The sequence below is a fragment of the Lutzomyia longipalpis genome, chromosome 2 (assembly GCF_024334085.1).
Source record: "Lutzomyia longipalpis isolate SR_M1_2022 chromosome 2, ASM2433408v1".
Lineage (NCBI taxonomy): Eukaryota > Metazoa > Arthropoda > Insecta > Diptera > Psychodidae > Lutzomyia > Lutzomyia longipalpis.
In genome coordinates this window covers 33,499,146-33,519,962 of record NC_074708.1, presented here as the reverse complement: position 1 = coordinate 33,519,962, position 20,817 = coordinate 33,499,146, and the positions used below count along the sequence as shown (strand labels likewise).

The following is a 20,817-nucleotide window of genomic DNA, read 5'->3' as shown; positions in this document are numbered from 1 at the left end:
AGAACTCCAATTTACACAGGAGTTGAGCACGAAAATTTGTTGATGATTTTGTTATTCAAGTAGAATAATTCTTACCAGGGGCAGTGCACAATGGAAATTGTGCGAGATTTATGCTGAAATATTCTTCTTCAACATATTAATTTGAGATTAAAATTCATGCTACCGACGGTTTTCTTCCCCGGCAAAGGGGGTTTGTGATGTTGAATTAAAGTTCTGTGGGGATTCTCATCAGCTATGATGTCGCGGAGAAAGTAGACGAGAGCGCAATTAATTCCCACAGGGCTGGGATGGGGGTGGGTTGGAATGGAAAAAGGGGTGTAAAAATGTTGAGAGTTCATAATTCTCAAGTAAAGTGTCACAGCGAACAACAAGTGAATTTATTACCGGAGTGTGTGAAATGTAAGTTAAGGTAGCTCACCCACAAAATTAATGTTCGCACCTTGTCCCGCTTGCTATATGCATGTAACGGAAGGAAGACAGTGCAGTTGGACGGGAAAGTTTCTTATACACATACCTTCGCCTCTTGGGAATGTCGTGTCACATTTTTGATGGTCTCTTTCCCATTTTCAATCCACCGTATATTATTCCATGTTATCCTCCTCATACATCGTCCTACCATCCGTGTAAAGTGATCTCATGAGGAATGTTTGGAGACACGCTCCTTTTTCACGCACCCTCATGGGAATTGTGGTGTGGCATAGCACCACGCAACAAGGATTCCACCCTCGTCCGCGATGTAAATAACCCAAATTGTTTGACTCTGTAATTCAATCACTCAGCAATGAATTGAGCTAAATTTTGAGCGGAATGTATAAGAAATTTCCCCAAATTTGCATGAATTTTTTCTTGTTCTACAAAATTAATGGTATTCAAAATATTCTTCTCCTTCTGAAAAATTTTCCACTCTCTCACTGCTGGTGAATTCACCCCCAAACCTTTTTACACGATAATCTTATTACATGGATTGTTTTTCTGTGTTTTCTATGGATGATTTTTTTATCCCCATCTGCTTCAAATTTTGCATTCAATTCACTACTATGCAAAAAAGATTTTTATGAATATTTCTTTTAAAGAAAATATGCAAATAATTTTATATTTATTTTGTTGAAGAAAGAATATAAAATTATGTGAGTTGTGTACAAGTTTAAAATATGACGAAGCTTCTTTGTTTATTTATACGAAAAAAGAATCCTTCATTACGTTCATAAGGGAATTATTCTTTTCAAACATTGATGAATAAGTTGCAATTGATTCGAAACATCTAAAAAAAAACTCTCATAATTTTTTTAATAAAAAGTTTTTATTGAATCGAGAGCTTTTTATTAAATCCTCTTCAATGCATTTTTGAAATTCAAAACCAATGAATAGTGATTCAACATAGTACCTATTGAGATTTCTTCCACTCAACATTCTTTTCCACGATGCGAGAAAATGGGGTTTTTGCCTAATTGCTTTGGGGATGGTGTGAAGAGACAACATCCCTTTTTGGTGGGAATTTAATTTTAAAAGTGAATGAATGCTTAATGGAATGCAGAATGTTGCATAAGGATTGCAAAATTAATTCATTAGAATGCCCGCTGAAGCAACCTTAAGCTTCCTGTCATTTGCTGGATATTTCAATTCATATCCTTTTCCGGATGTTGTCTCCTTTTCTAGCACATTCCAGCTCCCTCATTCTAGTTTAGACACGTACATTATAATTTTGTTTATTCACCAGAAAGTCCTGCAAAATGGCTTGTTCCCGGAATTTGTGCTCTTCTCGTTTGTATCCGAGAGGAAGTTTGCATTGTGATGAGTTTTTTATATTATTCATCCGCTTTCCAATCCTCTTTGTTTGAATTATATTTTTTTTAATTAGACTATATATCGTCTACGTGCCTACATACATAGAAATCATCTCCATCCTTTTGGAAACTCTTGGCATGGAAAATGTTTGTATTTTTTTTCATATAGGCTGAGTGTGAGATGTGGGGAGTGAGAATTGCGAGTGAAATGAATACTATGGCCGAGCTATATGGGTTGCGTTGTCCCTTGCCTTGATTGGAGCGGAAATTCCAATTAAAATCTCGAGCGAAACGTGTGAAATCAATTCCTGGTACACAGAGGTTGGTGTGTACGTATATGATTCAGGTATGAAAGGCAAATTGCAGATGGAATGTTTCACTGTGCGGAGGGATATAGAATCAGTACCAATGGTATGACCACACGGGAGCTTTATGGAGTGGGCCTTGTGTATGTAAAATTATTGTTGTAGACGCAATCAAATCGATTCATTTGATTGCTCTCAGCGACAATCCTTTCATGCATTCTGCCCACCAATTTCACCTGCTCATCGCACATTTCAGACCACACTTTGGCAATCGCATTTGAGACCACGAATACCATATCATGCTCAAATTTATCCCATAGTTTGAGTCGCTTTCGCGCCACATTTGCCCAAAATTGCACGTCGTTAGTTCTACCGAGCTGCGTATTATGCCCTCTCTTTACATGATTTAAAATATTTCCCGCATGTTAGAGGCGAAGCATGAACATGGATATTCAGCAGAACGATTTTGTGCCAAAAACATTAGTTGTGTAAATTTATTAATGTGTGAGAGGGGGATTTTGTGATTTAATTCGTAAGTCAATGTGAATAAAGTTGACTCTCCTCAAGTCAAATAGTGCAAAATCAAATAAGCTTCACAAGAACAACGACACTCATCCAAAGTTCCCGCAAGTGGGTTAGTATATGCACATATATAGCATACATTATATTCCCAAAAAGAATAGGAAATGCAATGTTAACTTAACAACAGTTTCAAACTCAATTTCTGCATCTGCAATGTGCTATGTATTTGTAATTCAATAATACTCGCAGTAATTTTCCCATTCAAATTTTGTCAATTCTCACAAAAACTTAGTGAAAAGTTTCGGGGAAAATTTATAATTTTCAAGAAAAGTCTGAAGAAATAAATGAGATGGATTTAATTAAACTATAATTAATTTAATTTAAATCTGTGTAATTCATTCATGAAAATTCAATCTATTTCCTTGTCTTGAAAGATTTAATGACATTTTTCCAGGGAATTTTCCTTTTTAAATAAAATCAGTGATACACGACTGAAGCAGATAAAGCAAAGTGCCATAGAGTGAAAATATTTAAATCCAACATTCGTAATAGCCTTACGACGATATAAAGTCACCTTTCTGAGCTTTTTTTTATCATTTATATCAATATCATCTGAGAGGATTTTTTTTCTATTCTCTTTCTTGGAAAAAGCTCAAAACAGCAAATATGGGTTTTTACCTATAAATAGCTGGGAAAATGCGGCAAAGTTCTTTAATCTTACTTAATATTTGTTAATCAATTTTTATTTTTCAAGTAATATGTAGTTATAATTTAATGCAAAAAGTTTTAGCAAAGATATTGAATAATGGGAGGGAAAAAGGCTAAAATTGAAATTAATGTCTAATTTGTTGCTGAGGCGAAGACAAGAAGAAAATACTACATAAAAAAGTTCCAACATCGACACTTAAGAGACTTTTAATTTCTTTATTGCCGAACAAAAGTTTGCCTCTAAATAAGAAATGAATGAAAAACATAAGCCGCTCACCTCTGTTAGTTTGAATTCCAGAGCGTATCACCCACATCCTCTTACGGGCACTTTAATTCTATCCTTTTTGCAGGAATTCTCGAAAAACTGCCACAGTGTATCAATTCTCTTTTTTCTCACAGAATATCCCTCTTTTATGGCACACACAGCACGTGAAATTTTAGATTTAGCACATTGCCCTGCCTGTGTCACCCACACCCCCTTCACCGGGACGATTTTTCACATGAAACAGGAAAGGATGTATATAGTTATAGAAAGATTCACATGAGAAGAGCTTTTTTCGATGTTACCGCTTTACTGTGCAGAATGCAATAAAAATGGCCTTTGTATCGCAAAGTACTCACACACGGTGAACGAGATACATTGGTGGGTGAGATAATAAATTCCAATCACATTGCATCCAAAAGGAAATTCTCTACATTTCCGCTGTGTGCCATTTGAACCGGATGTGAGGATTGGGAAGTTCGTTTCAGTGAGCACTTGCAACCGCCACGAAATGATCCACACAACTGACTCTGTGAAGGTTCTCACCAAAGGGGATATAGTCGCTTGGCAACTTTTCCTCATGGGACTCTCTCACAATTTCTCCGCAATAAGGGGAAAGTCGTATCAGGGGAAAAACTCCTCCATGGAACATACATAGCAAGTAGCTACCCCTGTGAATATTCTCCGTTGTTCTCCGCATTTGGATAAACTCACAACGAGGGGTATGGTTGAGTGCAAACAAATCGCACGAGGGTGCGATTTGGAAGTCAAATAAAACATTTCCTCAATGTGCCATGAATTCCTCTTTCCCTTTAGTCACAGGAAATGCTGACGGATTTCTTGGCTTTCTTCACCCGCATTCCACCCCATCCTCAAAGTGGGTCACTTACCACGATGATGCACTGCAATATGTTTTACAATGCTTCACTATATGTAGTTCATGTACACCTTCAGTTAATGAAAAACAAATTGTGCTTCATTTGCAGGAGCTATGCGAGAATGGAACAACTACGAAACGACATTGACTAAAAACTGTAATACGCTTAGGGGTAGTTTATGTTAATATGCTTTAAAAAAAAAAACAGAAAAAGATATTTTTTAATTATGTACAATGTGATTAAAAGAACTTTGTAGCAGTTTTGTTAAAAAGTCTAAAGATATATTAAAATTTCCAATTGATTAATCTTAACCCTTTCGCGTTCTAAGGGTCATACGTAAACTTAAACGTGAAACATTTTACTTTCACGAATTTGAATGAGTTTATTTTTTTTTCAAGTTTGAAATGCGTTAAATTTACGTAAATCAGGCCAAAGAAAACGTTCTAATTGAGAAATGTTCTCTGAGAGGATCCAAAGAATAAATATCGTGTTAAAAATATCGCATGTTTCTATGTTTCAAGAGGACGCGAAAGAGTTAAAAAAAAATCTTTGCTTTATTTCAAAAGAAAGTCGAGCTTTATTAAAGAAATGGCACGGCTAAAAAGCACGCTTATAGTAATCAAATCACGTCAAAGGTGAATATAATTTATTTTCTTATTTGAATCATTGATATTCCCAAAGAATAATACAGAATGATTTAAATTAATTATATTCAAAATAATTCAACCAACACACTTTAATGAGAGGAAAGAGAAATGTTGTGCACTTACAGTCCACTGGTTAATTAAAACCTCTGTACTTTGGTGAGAGCCACCACTCTGCCTTATCTATGTGGGGTTTTGAAACAAGAATTTCTGTGACGTGTTAAGCAAGCAATTTGTGTGTTTGTTCCATGTTCCTTGTCGGTGGTGCAATTAATATCAAATTAGGCATCGTACAAGGAGACATTCTTGGGGTTATCTTCCATGAATTACCCCCAGATAGTGAAATTGTATAATGCAAATGTCCCCTCACAAAGTGTTGCTAGCCATGGGAGAACATACCCATTTTCATCCTGAAATATTGCCACAAAATGAGAATATTATGGATATTTATCCAATAATAATTCTTTGCCTATGAAACATTTGGGTTGTATGAGCTGTGGCAATTTTCGGTTGCCCACAGAAACTTCACTTAGCAGAGCTCTCGCTCTTCTTGGCAAACTTAATGAGTGGAAAATTTTCTTTGGGGGGTTGTTTCGATCACTTGTCAGAGATTAAACTTTTACAGATATAGCAATTAGCATTTTCCATTATGAAAATTGGATGAGTGGCAGATAAGAAATGCTTTTTGCTTTAATCTCGCACACTTTTCAGGCATTCTCCATCTCATCGTCTAAAATCTCCAATTTCAAATATTCATGCGATGGATCAGCGGGTGTGGGGGTGGGGACAGTAAAAGCGTATCGATTTTCTTCGTTAATTGGATACACATTTTTTCCACTCTGAAAGTTCTTCTTGACTCTCTTCTTGATTCATGAAATTCACCTCTCTGTTGTGGTTTAAGCAACTTTTCCCAGACTTTATCTTTGGGTTATTTAAAAACTCCACCGCGCAGTACCTTTGCAAAGTGTATTTTTCCCCATAAAACTTTTCACCCAACTTTGGTGATTATTTATAGAAATGCAGAAAAATTTTGTTGATAAAATACAACCAAACTTTGCAATCCTTGCACCCTCATACGTATGTATGTCAGTCTATGGTTGGAAAAGAAAAACGTTATATTGAAAATTCAGGTCTCACGGGGCTTATTTTTAACCTGGCTGAAGGTAAAAAAAAAGGAAATAAAGTTTTCTCCTCACGTGGTTGGAAAATGGAGAAACCACCGAAAGTCTTGAAAGTTTAACATCAATCGAATAATGAATTACTAAAGAAGAGTGAAGAGGAAATTGTTTAACCCAATTGAATAAAATTCAGCGGATATTTGCGCGCTTTAACTGCAGCACTTTTATTGACTGTGTATATATGCGAGTGAATTGAAATTACTTTGAAAGCTCTCGCCCTATCATTCGCTCCGGGAATGCGAAATGGGCGGAATTTCTCTTTTTGTGTGTGAGATTATTTGAGTTGTGAATTTATGAGTTCCTTTTCTTCCTTGTCCATACCCCCCAATATTGATTCCTTTTTGCCATACATATAGCCCCAACCATTTGAGATACGGAAATGGACAAAAATGCCAAGAGGGGCAAAAGAATGTCAATTGAGTCAGTGAACTGAGAAAAAGTTCATCAATATCATATCCACATTGATTGTGAGCACGAATTCTGCTATATACCGAAAGGAGATGAAGATGAGAGACCCAACTTTTTGGGGTAGATCCCATCGCACTATCCGCCCCCCAAGCATTTACCACTCGTTCTCCGTGGAAGAATTTTGATGAGATGAGCAGAAAAAGTCACCATCAGGGCAATTGAGACAGAAACCCTCGCCTTTTGGTCAGAGTTGAGATTATTATTGAAGGGAAAGATAGGAGAATTTCCGAGGGATGCTCTTAATTTTCCCCCGAATAGAGTTATTGGAAAATTCATTTATTCCCTCAAGAAATATTTTAGTGCAATGAAAATGTTACAATTTTATGTAGAGAAAACTTCTATCACACAACCTGTTTAAAATTATTTCAGAATATATTGCAGAAATTCTAATACTATCCCAAAGAGTTTTTCGAACAAAATTAATACCTGTTATTTTATACATCTCACATCCTTTTCCAATTAAATTTTCCTTCAAAAATAAAACCACAACTTTCCGTGAACGTTTACGACAAGCTTATAATGAACTTATTAAAGTTTATTTTAGTCTCTGAAATATCCCTCTGGAAATGTTCATCAACTCAACTCAGAGTAAACCATAAAATGATTTATATGCATGTCCTGACTTTTGCAATTAGCCGCAGTAGCCAAAAAGCACGAATGAAAGTGGCTTGGTGTGCAAAAGTAAAAGGAAATAAATGGTGCTACAACGATTTTTCATGATTCACATATCAATCAAACTATTAAAAGTGCCACCAAATCAGCACAAAATGCCGACGCTGAAATAGAATACATCAGAGAACAATTACGGAATGTAAAACGAAGATGAATTTTTCGCTGAGCCACATGAAAAAGTATGTTTTAGCATACAGTTTTTTTTTTACATAGAAGCAGTATTAGAAAAACTGGTTTCTTTCTAATGTTTGATGGAAAATTGTTATGAAATTTTCTGCTGAGCTTCTGAAATTCATTTTTGGGCTCAGCTCTGAAAGCTTTCTTCATTTTCTGCACGTCTTGGTACATTAATTTCATTGAAGTTTGGTTGTTAAGAAAATCTTCAAAAGTAAGTCCATGGATCATTGAGTCTCTTAAAGGACGAAACGATCATTTAATGAGTTTGATTCCTAATGAATAATTCAAACCATTGACTTCCTCTTAGAATTTAAATAATCATTTAGTTGTTATTTGGTGTAATGCTATTTTTGGTCATCCGACATTAATCATTAATGTAAATTATTATTTAAAAAAAACCAAAGTTGCTGAAAAATGACACATTGCCACAGGCGCATATTTTGCTAACAATTTTTGGGTAATACCGATTCATAATATTTTTTATGTTGGCGTAGATGAAACCACATTGCATGTTCTGATGAAAACAGATGAATTTCGGATTAATTAAATACCACATCCAGTCCAAAAAAATCTTTTAAAACAACAAGGATGTTTTTACTCTTGTTTATTAACATGTTCCCCATCCTTTTTTGCCTTTTAGCTGCGTTTTTTTTTAAACATATTTTAGCTTCTAGCCATACATGAGAGGGATGTTTTGCAGTAACCTTTCTATAAATAAACACAAAACATTAAATGGAAAATTAGACCTATTGTTGCACCCACACCGCTATTGAATTTAATATTCGAAATGGTGCTGTGGGTACAAGAATGGGAAATTACGGAAATTAATAAAAGCAATTTGACTGCGCAATAAACCAGCAAATCAACAAATGGTATCCGTAAATTCCCTCTAATTGGACAATCCCAGAACACTGGAGAATAGAGGAATTAATTATTTTAACAAACTCAACCGCATTTAACAATTACTCTGCATTGCAATTGTACATACATATATAGCGTAAACCCACCCTGCCCACAATGCAAGCCCCCCTTTTGATAAATGTGCATTTTCGGATCATACAGCGCGGGATGAGTGGAATTACATCAAAATCAAATAGCCATCAATTAACCAATTAAAATCAAATTCGATGCAATGGATCAAGAGGTTAATATCCCGTGTCCCATATTGGGGTTTATGAGTGGAAAATTAGGTGAGTGACATTTATCATGTATATATATATCCCGGAAAAATACAGAATTAAAATTAAAATTTCCACCCCTAATTGGCATGAAAACAAATCTGGGTTTTCAGGGTCAAGGTCGTTTCTTCTCAAATAATTTTTCTAGTAAATTTATTACAAATAAAATTTTCTTACACATCTTCTAACTAACATCAACCTTGGTCTCTTCTGATGATTGTCACTGTGCCAATTTTTATGTATTGATTGGGGATCAGCTTAACATTGCCTTCCGACTCCACAATGACCAAGGCACTTTTCGAAGTTTTTCTTACTGCAACAAAAAAAACATTTAGTGCGTACATATTTTTTTTAATTAGGTGAGAATGTGATAATGAACACATTAAATGGATTTTATATAATAAATTATATTAAAAATTTAATGATACAGATGCAACAACGCCTCCATTTTATATGGGAAATTAACAATGTTATGTATAATTTATATTTGCCATATACTGCATGCATAAATTTTGGAAAATATATTGAAAATAAATTTCACGTTATTAAATAATAAATAAATAAGATAATTATTTAATTGTAAATTATTGATTTTACTTTCATGTTCATTATTAATTCAGTAGAGTGATTAATAAATTATGCAACATGGTTACATGTTACAACGATCTTTTTTTAATTTAATATCTACCCTTTGAATTATTAATCTTTCCCATGTAAATAGCAGACATATCATTTTATCCGTTTGATCATTTTCAATTGAATTTTATTTTAATAAATAAAAAATGGTATTTAAATTTAATTTTTTTTTGTAAATGAAATTATTGGGTTATTACCTTTCAACAATTTTTTTTTAATTTCATTTAAAAGCAAAAAAATATATTTCTTACCATTCGGTCTCGATTCAGGACAACTGACCATGGTGTCCTTTACTAAAATTTCGTAACTTTTATCTGGGACTTTGTGTCGTCGTTTGAAGACTTTCTTGACCTCAAAGTACTTAATGTACTTGAACATTTGTATTGGAAGCCTTAGTAGTTGCCTGAGTATTTCCCAAAGTCTGTAAGAGTTCCTTTTGGTTCTCCACCAAACTTGCTCTATCGTATTGCTGACTCTCCTTGCACAAATGCTTTCCTCTGTATCAAACCTATCACATAGTTGTTGGATAACCACCTCTCTTACCTCCTCCTTCCGACGCTCCTTGTCCATAGTTTGCCCCTGGGCTATGCTATTGTGAAATTTCTGCACCTCATAGAGATACATGTGAAATATTGAGTACATTCTGTATGCAATGTATCCAAAAATGTAACATGGGAATTTGTTAAGTGACTTTGGATTTGTGAGGTCGAGCTGTGTTGGTGGGTAGTACATGAGAACGATGGACAGGAAAATCTGCACTGTTTGAAAAACATTTTGTGCTTTAAATGTGCAAATGAGGCACTTCAGAAGGTTTGGTTGCTTTTCAAAAACAATGCTGTACCTGGAAACAAAAACAGAATTACTAACAAGATGTTTTTTATGTGAACAAGAAGAGAATAAATTACAATGTTAAGAAGAGAAGGATAAAAAGGAGCAATGCTGTTGATTCTTGAAGGAGAGTTAATGCATTGTGCGACCAAATGAAGAATTCCTTAATTGCAGATATTTGATTGATTCCCCGCAAATCCTGCGTGAGAAAATTACAATGAAAAAGGAATTAAATTAAAGTATTTTTATACAAAAAAAGACTCACCTCAAAATCCGTAAAAAGGATATCCAAGTGGCAGGTTTTGTGACATAAATGAATAATCCAGGAGATATTCAATAAAATCATAACTAAATTTCGATTCTTTACAAGGACACGAAACACCTCCTTTTTCATTTTCATTTCCTTCTTATGATTTCTTTATTTTTCATTAAAATTTAATTGCCTTATCAATTTCGTTATCGCGTAAATATGGCGTTCTCAAAACAAAGACACTGTGAGCAAAAAAAGGCAGATATTGTAAAGTCACAGAGACTAAAACAATTTCCCCCACAGCTCCTTTTTTTCCCACCGAGAATAGGGATATTAATTAAAATTGTATTTTCTTCTTTTCTGCGGTTTACCACTGACCCCCTTTCCCTCAGAACAACCCAAAATTCATACACCACAGGAGCCACAAGGGGATGTCTCGCAGTGGGATAATTTTAATATTTCCTTCTGTCTCTACCCTCAAAAGAATCTTTAATTAATTTTTCGCAGATTTCTCAGAAATTTCTCCAAAAAAATTCTTTACGAAATTACTTCTTTGTGTGGCAAAATACTCAATAAAACTTTATTGCTATGTCTCTGTGAGCTTGGAAAGGGTCCATTGCTTAATGAATGAATGAGAAACAGGCCTATATAGGGTTATGATAATGACTACCCTCTGGGAAAAGGGAAAAGGATGTGGATTCAACAGTTGATAAATACATTGAGCTTTAAAAAATATTTCTATGACGAAATTTCTGCTATTTATTGAGTATAAATTTCTTTATGTCTCTGCTCTGGTTTCTTGCTTGGTCTCCTCGCTTTTCATTGAATCACATTAAATTTTCATATATTTTAATCAAAAAGTTTAAGGAAATTGAAACAAAATTCATTTGTTAAAAACTTTGATCATTTCAAACAATTTGAATTTAAGTTATAAAATAAAGTTCAAAGCTCCATTTTAAAAGCTTGTATTAATTTTTTAATAACTTGGAGTGCTTTAGATGGTTTCTAGGAAAAGTCAAAAAAAAGCATAAAATGGTACCTTTAGTTGAAATTTTATCTCACAACCATACGTTGGGCGAGAGCACAATTAATGGTCTTCTGCACACAGGAGAAAAAGTATTATGATGGAAAAAATACCTTCATCGTGTGAATGAGGATGAAAAATTTCTCACGTTACACTCTTGCATATTTAGTGGATGATTAACCCACTAAAAGCATTGTGAGCAATAAATTTTCTCAACTTTTCCTGTGTGGGGAAAATGGGTTAAAAAAAACCTCCGTAATATGTGTTCTAAAAAAAGCTCTCAAAATCCACTATTCGTAATAATTCGTAAAGTTCCTTAAATAAAATTGGTAAAAGTAGTATGTAAAAATGGAAAACCATAAATCCACACAGAGCATTTAAATTATTTGCTTAATGAATACATGAATGAATGTGGAAACGTTTATTGAAATATTTCGGTTTTTTTGTTCACGAGTAAAATGTTCCTTTTCAGCAAAATAAATTGAAATAATTTAACCCAGTATGCAATAAATTGAGCTTAATAAAAGTATCCGGTACACTATTCAATATAAAAACTGTTGCACGCTATTTATCAAAATAAAAAGGAAGCTAGAGAAAAGTTTTCATCTTTTCCTTTTTGCAGAAATGATGCCAAAAAAGTATTCGAAGTTTTCTACAAGCGAAGGAGATTCATCATGAACACATATCAATTCCAAAAATCATTATTTATACTCCGTTTCATCTTTAGAAAATGTGCTTACAAATCACTCGAGCATTCGGATAAATTTAGTTGATAAAAATGGCAAAAGTTCTCAAGTGTTACATGCTGTTTGATTAGTTTGAAAACTCAAATCAATTTCAAGTTGAATGGTGCGGAGCTTTTTATCCATATAGTCACTTGGTGCTATATAACAAAATTGTATATACTTTTATATATGTACATATATGTATGTAGGTGGAAGTGACAATTTGGCGAGTATAAAGTTTTGATGAGGCGAATGGAGAGCTTTCCATCTCGCTCAGCAAAAGAGCTCTTGGCGAAGTGTGCGGTATGTTTATTCAAATGGAAATTCCACATGAGGTTTTTGTCCCCTTGAGAAACTTGGTGCGATGTCGCGGTGAATTTATCATTATAAGCTCACTCACTCCCCGAAAATTGCACCCATTGCTATGTCATATATGGTATACTCGGAATAGGTATGAAAGCACCTTTAGAAGAGGAAAGTAACTTTTGAGATTATCACGTTCTGCGTTGGTGGGGGAGTGCTGCTTGAGGAAGTATCGAATATACTTCTGTATGGATACTATTTCTGTGTTCACATATTGTGTGCTTTAGAGCTTTCGCGAAAGACGGAGTTGAAAAAAAAAGTTTTAACGAGCACCCCATTAAAGTCCCTCTCGGGTTGGAACAAGTCATCAAATTGAAACGATGCCACGACATGATAAATGATGCCCTATCCTCGTAACCACCCTGCCCTCCCCTTTTACGACAGTTCAACAAATGTTGCAGTATAACATCCCGAAGAGCTCATAAATATTGCGCCACAAATCCTCTGGGGCTTCACAATTTACACACAATGTTTTTTTTTTTCCTTTGATGTGCCCTCCTCAAAAAAAGGGGCAATCAATGAGGAGGCACTTTCAGTAACAAGCTTTCGAGCCACAAACTTTTTCCTCCTGTGGTGGCACGTATAATGTATTTGAACTGGGGAATGTAAAAGCTTGGAGGCAATTTATGGCAAATCAAATCAAAATACCTTCCAGAATGACCAAACTGAGCGGCAATTACTTACTTTATTGTCCATTATCAAGTGGCTTCCGGCCATGCTCGCCATAGGGGTGGTTTGACTTCCTCCTTGTTATGAATCTGCTGTGGAAAGACAAGAATTTATTACTCATGTAGGTAATATTTTGTGTTATTTAATACATAGTTCTTAAAGCAGAAATAATTTCCAAGAATATATTGCATGATTTAAATTCCTTAAATTACTATGAAATTTATAATTTTAGGATTTTATTAAAAGAAAAGAAAACTTTCATGAATAACGACTACAATTTACAGCAAAACTATAGTGTTTTCATTCAGGTAAATTTTCATTGCTATGTAGTATTGGATTGGATGATACCTATGTACATATTAACCCATATTATACTGGACTTTTCTGACATTTTCGAAGTTTTGACAATTGTCTTGAAAAACCAAATTTTCAACAAAAATTCTTCAAATTTTGCATGAGAAGTTTGATTATCATGAAAATAAAAACTTTATGTCATTGTTATACACTCAAAAACAACAAAGAAAATTTTCCGAGCTTTAGTACAATGAACAAATCTGGGTTAATCGAAAATTATGTATTCGTATTTCCAAACAAGATAATGTTTTGCAGAAATTTTCCAGGAATAACAAATCACCTAATATTTATTATTGACTCCATGAATATAAACGTTTATTGTTTTCCTCGAGTGTTCAATTGTGAATTTTCCAGCAATATCCAATCCCCAAATGTTTGGTGTGCTGCAGTTTCCGAATTGAACGGACCGTATAAATGCCAGTTTAAATTGAATTAATCACCAATACATCACGCTCTTCTGTGGATTGTGTGGTGGGTGCAGCATCATTGAATTCACAGAAACAACAATCTAATACAAATTTCAGTGGCCTCGCTTGAAATTCAATTGGTGGTAAATGATAGAAATCAATCATAATTGAGATCATTATTTTGGTAAATATAGCATACATTTCCCACATGATGAAATTTTCCCTTGGATAGATTCCTAAATCGTTTCCCATTACCTACAGTATACTCCAACTTCCTGTTTGAGGTAACAAAATGGGGCAATTTTCCCTTGACGATTGGCACAAACATCCCAGAGATTATTAAATTTTCCACGATAGGGGGATTATTTAAGTGTAGCACAACTAGGATTGAGTTACAACCCCTCCCAGTTACATCCACGAGGTATTTCCGTGAAATTGTCCCTGAAAGCAATTTGTAAATGGTGATGGCACACACAAAAAAGCTCCCGCAGTTAATTCTATTAGTGGATGATAGTAAAAACTTCCATTTCTGCTGGCGCGCGCTGTATGTGGAAAGAGCAAACAAGAGACAATGTGAAAATTGGTAAACATTTTCATATTTCTTCCTACCCCGCACTTTCATTTTATTTCCATTCTGTTTTGGGGGATTGGTTGGAATCGGAGAGAAGCATCCTCTGGCCGCATGATAAATGTTTTCTACCCCCTCCGGTTTCCCAACATCTGAGTAAGGGGGGTGCATATAAGATTGTGTGGAACATATGTGGTGGTTATCGTCAGGATGCCTCAGAATGCTTCAAATTCGGATGCTCAAAAGAATTCAGAGCAATTTTGGCTCTTATTTCTCGTTCTGAAATGAATTATTTCAGAGATTCTGCACACTTACCATGTGGAAGTAAATTAAGCATTCAAGCTATATATGTGTTGTGTATGTTATATGTATTTTATTCGGCATTTCTTGAGCTCTGGCAAATGTTTTGTGTGAAGGAGCTGTTCTCGAAATTACTCACATTTTCGGTGAAATTGTCTAGCAATATAGGGTGTTAATGGTTTATTGTACAGAGAGGGTGGTTCAAATAAGGCCATTCGACTTAATACTTACTAAGCCAAAAGAAAATCTGATACGTACGATAACAATATTTCTAGAAGAAAATCTAGAAAGTTTACCAAACGTAAAAAAAAAGAATAATTTTATCACCCCTTAACATTTGAGCAACCCCTCTATTTTCGGTCTACCGATTTCTCCAAATGCGTAAAGTGATTGAAGGTGAGGACATGATTGGAGATATCACTGCTAAAGTGTGAGCATAAATTTTCACACAAATCCTTCGGCGCTTTCGACATTTCCTTGAGATCATCGAGATAAGAAGTTCACGAATCTCTTGAATCATGATTATATTCATCCTGATTTGCCACTTCACATCATTTATACACTTCTCTCTCCGAAAAAAGGAAGGACTCTTTCTCAGGGAAACTTTCAATCACCCACAAGGCTTTCAATAAATTTTGCTCCTTTCGCTGCCAGATGGGAAAAAAAATTCAAAGTTCTTCATATAAATTTTTAATTATATTCATCGATTGGGGAATATGAGAAAAAAAAGTTAGAATGGAAAGAAGCGAATAATGTATTTGAATTGCATGGTTTTCATGCCACTTTCAGTTCAACTTTTCCTCCGTGGGTGTATGAAAAAAAAGCTCTCTCGAAAGTTCATACAATTCAATTAAAAATTTTCTTCTGAAATTTTTGTCCTATTTAAGTTTGTTTTGCAAATATATCACAAACTTTACGAATAAATTTGCTCACTTTGACATAAAAGTACAGCAGAATATTTAATCATTTATATCTACATATGTACATATATACAAAGCAAAACTCTCCATAAAACTCAAATATTTAGACACCCACTTATTTTGGGTAATTGTTAAACAATTTCACAACACGTGAAATTAAATAAATAATTTGTTCAACTAAACCTCAGCACCACAATTGGTAATTAAATTGATTTTTCACTTTACGTCCAAATAGAACGGATTATGCATTATTTCACAAATTGCAAAACAAAATGAGCTGAATTGGAAAACAATTTCGAGAAATAAATTAAATTAATTCGTTAAATTATCTGATAATTAGAGGAAAGTTTATTTAAAATGAAATTTTATTGTGCATTAATTAATATCATTAATAATTTCGCGCTGAAACTCCAAAATGAATTATTAGTTTTGGTGAGTTTCAGTTGTCGCACCAAATTATTTAAATCACTTTGAGTGACGTAGTGCGGCACTGAAGCACCAGGCAAAAAAAATCAGAGTCTGAGCCTTCCACAATATCTTGGCTTGAGATAGATTCAACGGCATTGGAAGCAACACCCTGAGACTCTGTATCTACCATTGACGATGTACCTGCCTTTGAAAATGTTCTTGCCTTTGAAGATGTACTTGCTTGTTCTTGAGGAGTCTTTTTCCAAACGAAATATGGCTTTCGTCACAGATGTAACATTTGGATACTTAATTTTTGAGGGCTACATTGTAAAAACGGCTAAGTCGGTTCGGATCCCATACAAAGTTAGCCGACTTAGCCGTTTTTACAATGTAGCCCTCGTTTTCTCCTTATTTTTGTTATTGAATCCACTTAAGTCCACTAAACAAGAATAGCAGTATGTTTGGTGATCAGTTGGGTCCCTCAATTTCATGGGCTTCTCTTGGGCTTCTCAATATGAATTGTTATAATTTTTCCATCCTTCCATTTGGCCAAATTAGCAGCACAAGTCAAACAAACTCTTTATGGTACCCAGGATTTATCAAGGTTCGACATTGGTTCCCCAAAATAATCCTTATAACTATTTTTAACTATATCCGTGATGCTTCTCATATAGGATTCTGAGGAGAATTTGCCGCAAATGTAGCGAAACTTTGTAACATCTTTAATTTGGGTTTAATTTCGACGATCCCGAAGAATATGAACCATGTATTAAAAGATGTGAATATGGTTCATAATCTTCGGGCACGTCGATTTGATCAAAATTGGTTAAGTAGAACAGGAAATATGATTCTTAGAACTTTGAAGATACATGAATTTTTTATATACATACATATATATATATATATATATCTTCTAAACAACAACATATATTTTTTTGGCATGCTGAAAGATATTGAGTCCAGCTACAACATAACTAAATTTAAAAGATTTGTTTTATCTAATTTTTGCCTGATATAAAAATAACTTTCCAAACACATTGGAGCTTTTCCTTACTAAACAAAAAAAACGTCCAACGCAAAAACAAATAAAAGCTAAAGTAAAAAGCAAAACCGAGAAAAAAGTACGACACATTAACTAAACGGCATGACCGATTTTTGAATGTCATTGTCAAATCGAATATGGTGGTCGGAGGGGTGAGGGGTGGATTTGACCTCATATTTTTGGAATGGTAACGTGGTTTGGCTTCAAGGGATGGTTTTCCACAATTCCAAGAATTTATAAATTTAATAGAAGGAAAAATTTTACTTCCTTCAGATCGAACTAAAACTTTGTATAAGTAGGTTTGCAGATTGCACCCCCAAAAAGACTCTGGAAAAGTACATTATTCCACTTTATAGTTTGTTCTTTGTGACTGTTCCATTCTTACCAGATTTTCTTACACAATTTAAAGGAAAGTTCCTTTCGTTTCCAACATTTTCGCTTTAAAGGAGAAATTTTTTCCCACTTGTTCGGCTGACTGCTGTGAAAGAGGGAGGACAAGAAAAGTAAATTTGTTTTGCAATTTTCCATTTAAATTGCTGAAATTCCATCTGTGGACATTTTCTCTGTCAAACTCACGTTCATCTCCGTCGAAGTGAAACATAAATTTTTCACCCCGTTCATCTTCTTCAGGTTCCCTCTCATGGGGGCAGCGCGGGTCCTCTCTTGAGGGAAAAGCAAATAAACATTCCCTGCGAAATGGGAAGTTTGAATATGTCTCTCAATTCTCAAGCCATTTTCCTCACTTTTTACCGCACCACCGACGACTTGCCGACGAGGGTGCCTGATGTGCAAGAAAATTCACCACAAGCACATGAGATTTCCATTTAGGAATGTTATGTTGAAAAGCCAAAAGAGAGAAATGGAGTCTGTTAGGGATTTCTCATACCACCCCCAGAGGCAAATCAGTGTAATTTTTGTGATACATAGAATTTTAAGTTTTCACCATGGTGATTTTCTTGGTGTCTGTTTTTTTTTGTCCCTCAAGTGCCGCAGAAATGTTTCAAGCTTATTTGCAAAAAAGCTTTTATTGTCTCAATCTCATTAAGGGTCTTATGTGATGATGAGCGCATCTGGAAAAAGGAAAAAAAAACTGTGTGGCTCGTCTGGGATTTTAAAATTTCTGCTCTCTTTTTTTCCTTTCATTGTACCTTCTTAGTACAAGAAAAGCCTCAAGATACGTTCTATACAGTCGGAATTCTTAAACCACCCGCATAATCGTTTAATTTACTCCTCCACCCTCCCCAATAAGGTGGAGGGATTCATTCGATTTTCCATTTGCATATAGAAAAGCCAAAAGAGTGAAAATGCAAAAGGAGAGACTTTCAGCACTTTGAATCCTTTTTTTTGGGGTCGTGTCAATTGTGATGGTGAAGAAGGGCAGTAAGTGCTGATATTGTATTCACAATGATTTGCAGTTTTGTATGGGAGGGAATATGAACCCCCAGACAACTCACAACTCGCCCCAAATCCAAGCCATAGGGGAAATTCTCATAGTATTGTAGGCCCAACAATATGGTACGGAGTTGTCAAGGGACATTTGCATAGGTGGTCCAATATTTATCTTTCTCACACCATCCCACCCCCCAAACCCAATAATCGTTCCACTGGGGATGGGTTTTCTCTCACCAACTCAATAAGTCAGTTCCATGCTGGGAATTTCAATTGAAACGCGATGGGGAATTTATCTTTTGAATGGCATGGAAAAGGACACACGGAGGAAAAGATGGGTGGGGAAAATAGGCAAAGAAAATGACCTGTAAGTTTGCACAACACCGAAGCATTTTCCTATTTTCCCCAATCTCATCCTCTTGTGTGATGCTTGCCTGTGTTGACAATTCCCTTCCTAATGTTGTTTTCTTTCCAATCTTTGGGACGAGGAAAAGCGAAGCGACAGTTCAATAAACACAATGCGTTGGTTTGGAAAGAAAACTCCTCTATAAGTAACAAAAATAGACCGTCTGGGAATTGAATGGGAAAAAATTCAATTTTTTTCGTCTTCTTCTTTCGCCTTCAATGGAAAAACACATATTTTCTGATTAATTTCTTTAAAAGTGAAAGAGCCATTCAATGAAATTAGATATTTTTCCTTTTTGTGCTACAATACAATTTTCTTCTTCACTGCGAGCTTTGAAAGCACAGGCAATATAAGATTTTATATGAAATGGAACAATAAAGCTATGCGAGTCTATGATGAAAATATACTTGAAAAATTCACTTTTATGGTGAATGCCACCTAATTATGCCAATTACATTGAAAAAACTTTTTTTTTATTAATATTTTGTCATGCATTAAGCGTAGAGTTTAAGGTGCCAATTTTACACAATATTAACTTACTAAAGTACCTTCATTTTTTCTAGGTTTTTCTTCAGTACACTACAGTGAAAAGTTTAAACTTTTTCCTAAAAAAAAAATAAAAAAAGTCTTCGTCGTTTCTTTATTTTCCGGATTTCCCACATAAATATTTTCTTTGGAAAAGTGCTCTCTATAGGGAGCTTTAATGTTAAATTAGTAAGCTCTATTCATAAGGTTTTCCCGCATGAAAAGTCGATCCATGCTTTCTTTCAAGAATAAAATCAGATTTAGATTGTGGCGCATCTCAAGTGGATCATTGAAACTATAACAATGTATACACCTAACTATATATAAACTGATAAGCTTTTGCAGGCAATATTGGATGAGCTTTAATGTCTCTGCCTCTCTGACTGCTTTTCCGACCACATCACATTTTCATTTATATTAAAATCCTATCTCAAACCACATCTCTCTTTTCGGAGGAAAAAGGTTCATTTTTCAATAGAAAACTCCTTCCATCCATTTTCACGCATCAAATAAATTTTCCATACCTTTGTGTTGTGCAAAGTCCGAGGATTTTTCCTCTTCTCATGGATTTTCATATGAGGCTCCTTTGTCTGAGGCCGAAGATTGTTGGGTTGAGGGTTGTTATATACCCATTGAGGACTCCTCATTCATTATACCGCAAAAAAGCCACTGGTGAAGTGGAAAAAAAATCTCATAAAATACAGCAAAAGTTGCCCCCACAAGCTTCTAAATGATCTGTCAAAAGTCATTTTTCACTTTGGCAAAAACTTGATTAATTACATAAATATTTCAAAAGTGAATGTAAATAACACAAAATTCAACATAAAAACGAAAATGAAAAATATATTTTCTCATTAGAGCTCTTTGCGTGTATATAATAAATATGCAAAAAATATAAAATACATTTACAATTCTAACTAAACATGAATTGAGTATTCTCGCTATTTTGTAATTAAATATAGAACTATTTTTTTCATAAAAAAAATTAGGAAGTTGAGGGAAAAAGGGAATCAAATGAATTTATTATTTATTGAACATGTATCCCGTTAAAGGATTGGAAAAGAAGACATAAAGTTTATGCAGGTTTATGTATAATTAACTTCAATAAAAAATGTAGAACATGAAATAAAGATATTTTGTGTGTATTTAATATATTTTACGGGCCTATAAAATTTCAATTCTCCTTGCTTATTTATACCCACATTCACCATCAGACTGAATATTCTA

At 34.5% G+C, this 20,817-nt stretch overlaps 3 protein-coding genes across 3 annotated transcripts in view; 1 reads left to right on the top strand and 2 right to left on the bottom strand.

The window, feature by feature from the left end:
* LOC129790099 (cadherin-87A) overlaps positions 1 to 3,912 on the bottom strand; it is a 55,780-nt gene extending 51,868 nt beyond the window's left edge. The window contains exon 1 of the mRNA XM_055827331.1: positions 3,597 to 3,912. Within this exon, the coding sequence (XP_055683306.1) occupies positions 3,597 to 3,633 (37 nt within the window). The 5' untranslated portion in view covers positions 3,634 to 3,912. The remainder of the gene's footprint in view (positions 1 to 3,596) is intronic.
* LOC129790155 (protein O-mannosyl-transferase TMTC2-like) overlaps positions 1 to 20,817 on the top strand; it is a 433,518-nt gene that overhangs the window by 78,934 nt on the left and 333,767 nt on the right. The window lies entirely within an intron of this gene.
* The window catches only part of LOC129790211 (serine/threonine-protein phosphatase PP2A 65 kDa regulatory subunit), a 620,353-nt gene that overhangs the window by 453,222 nt on the left and 146,314 nt on the right, over positions 1 to 20,817 (bottom strand). The gene's annotated exons all lie outside the window — the stretch shown is intronic.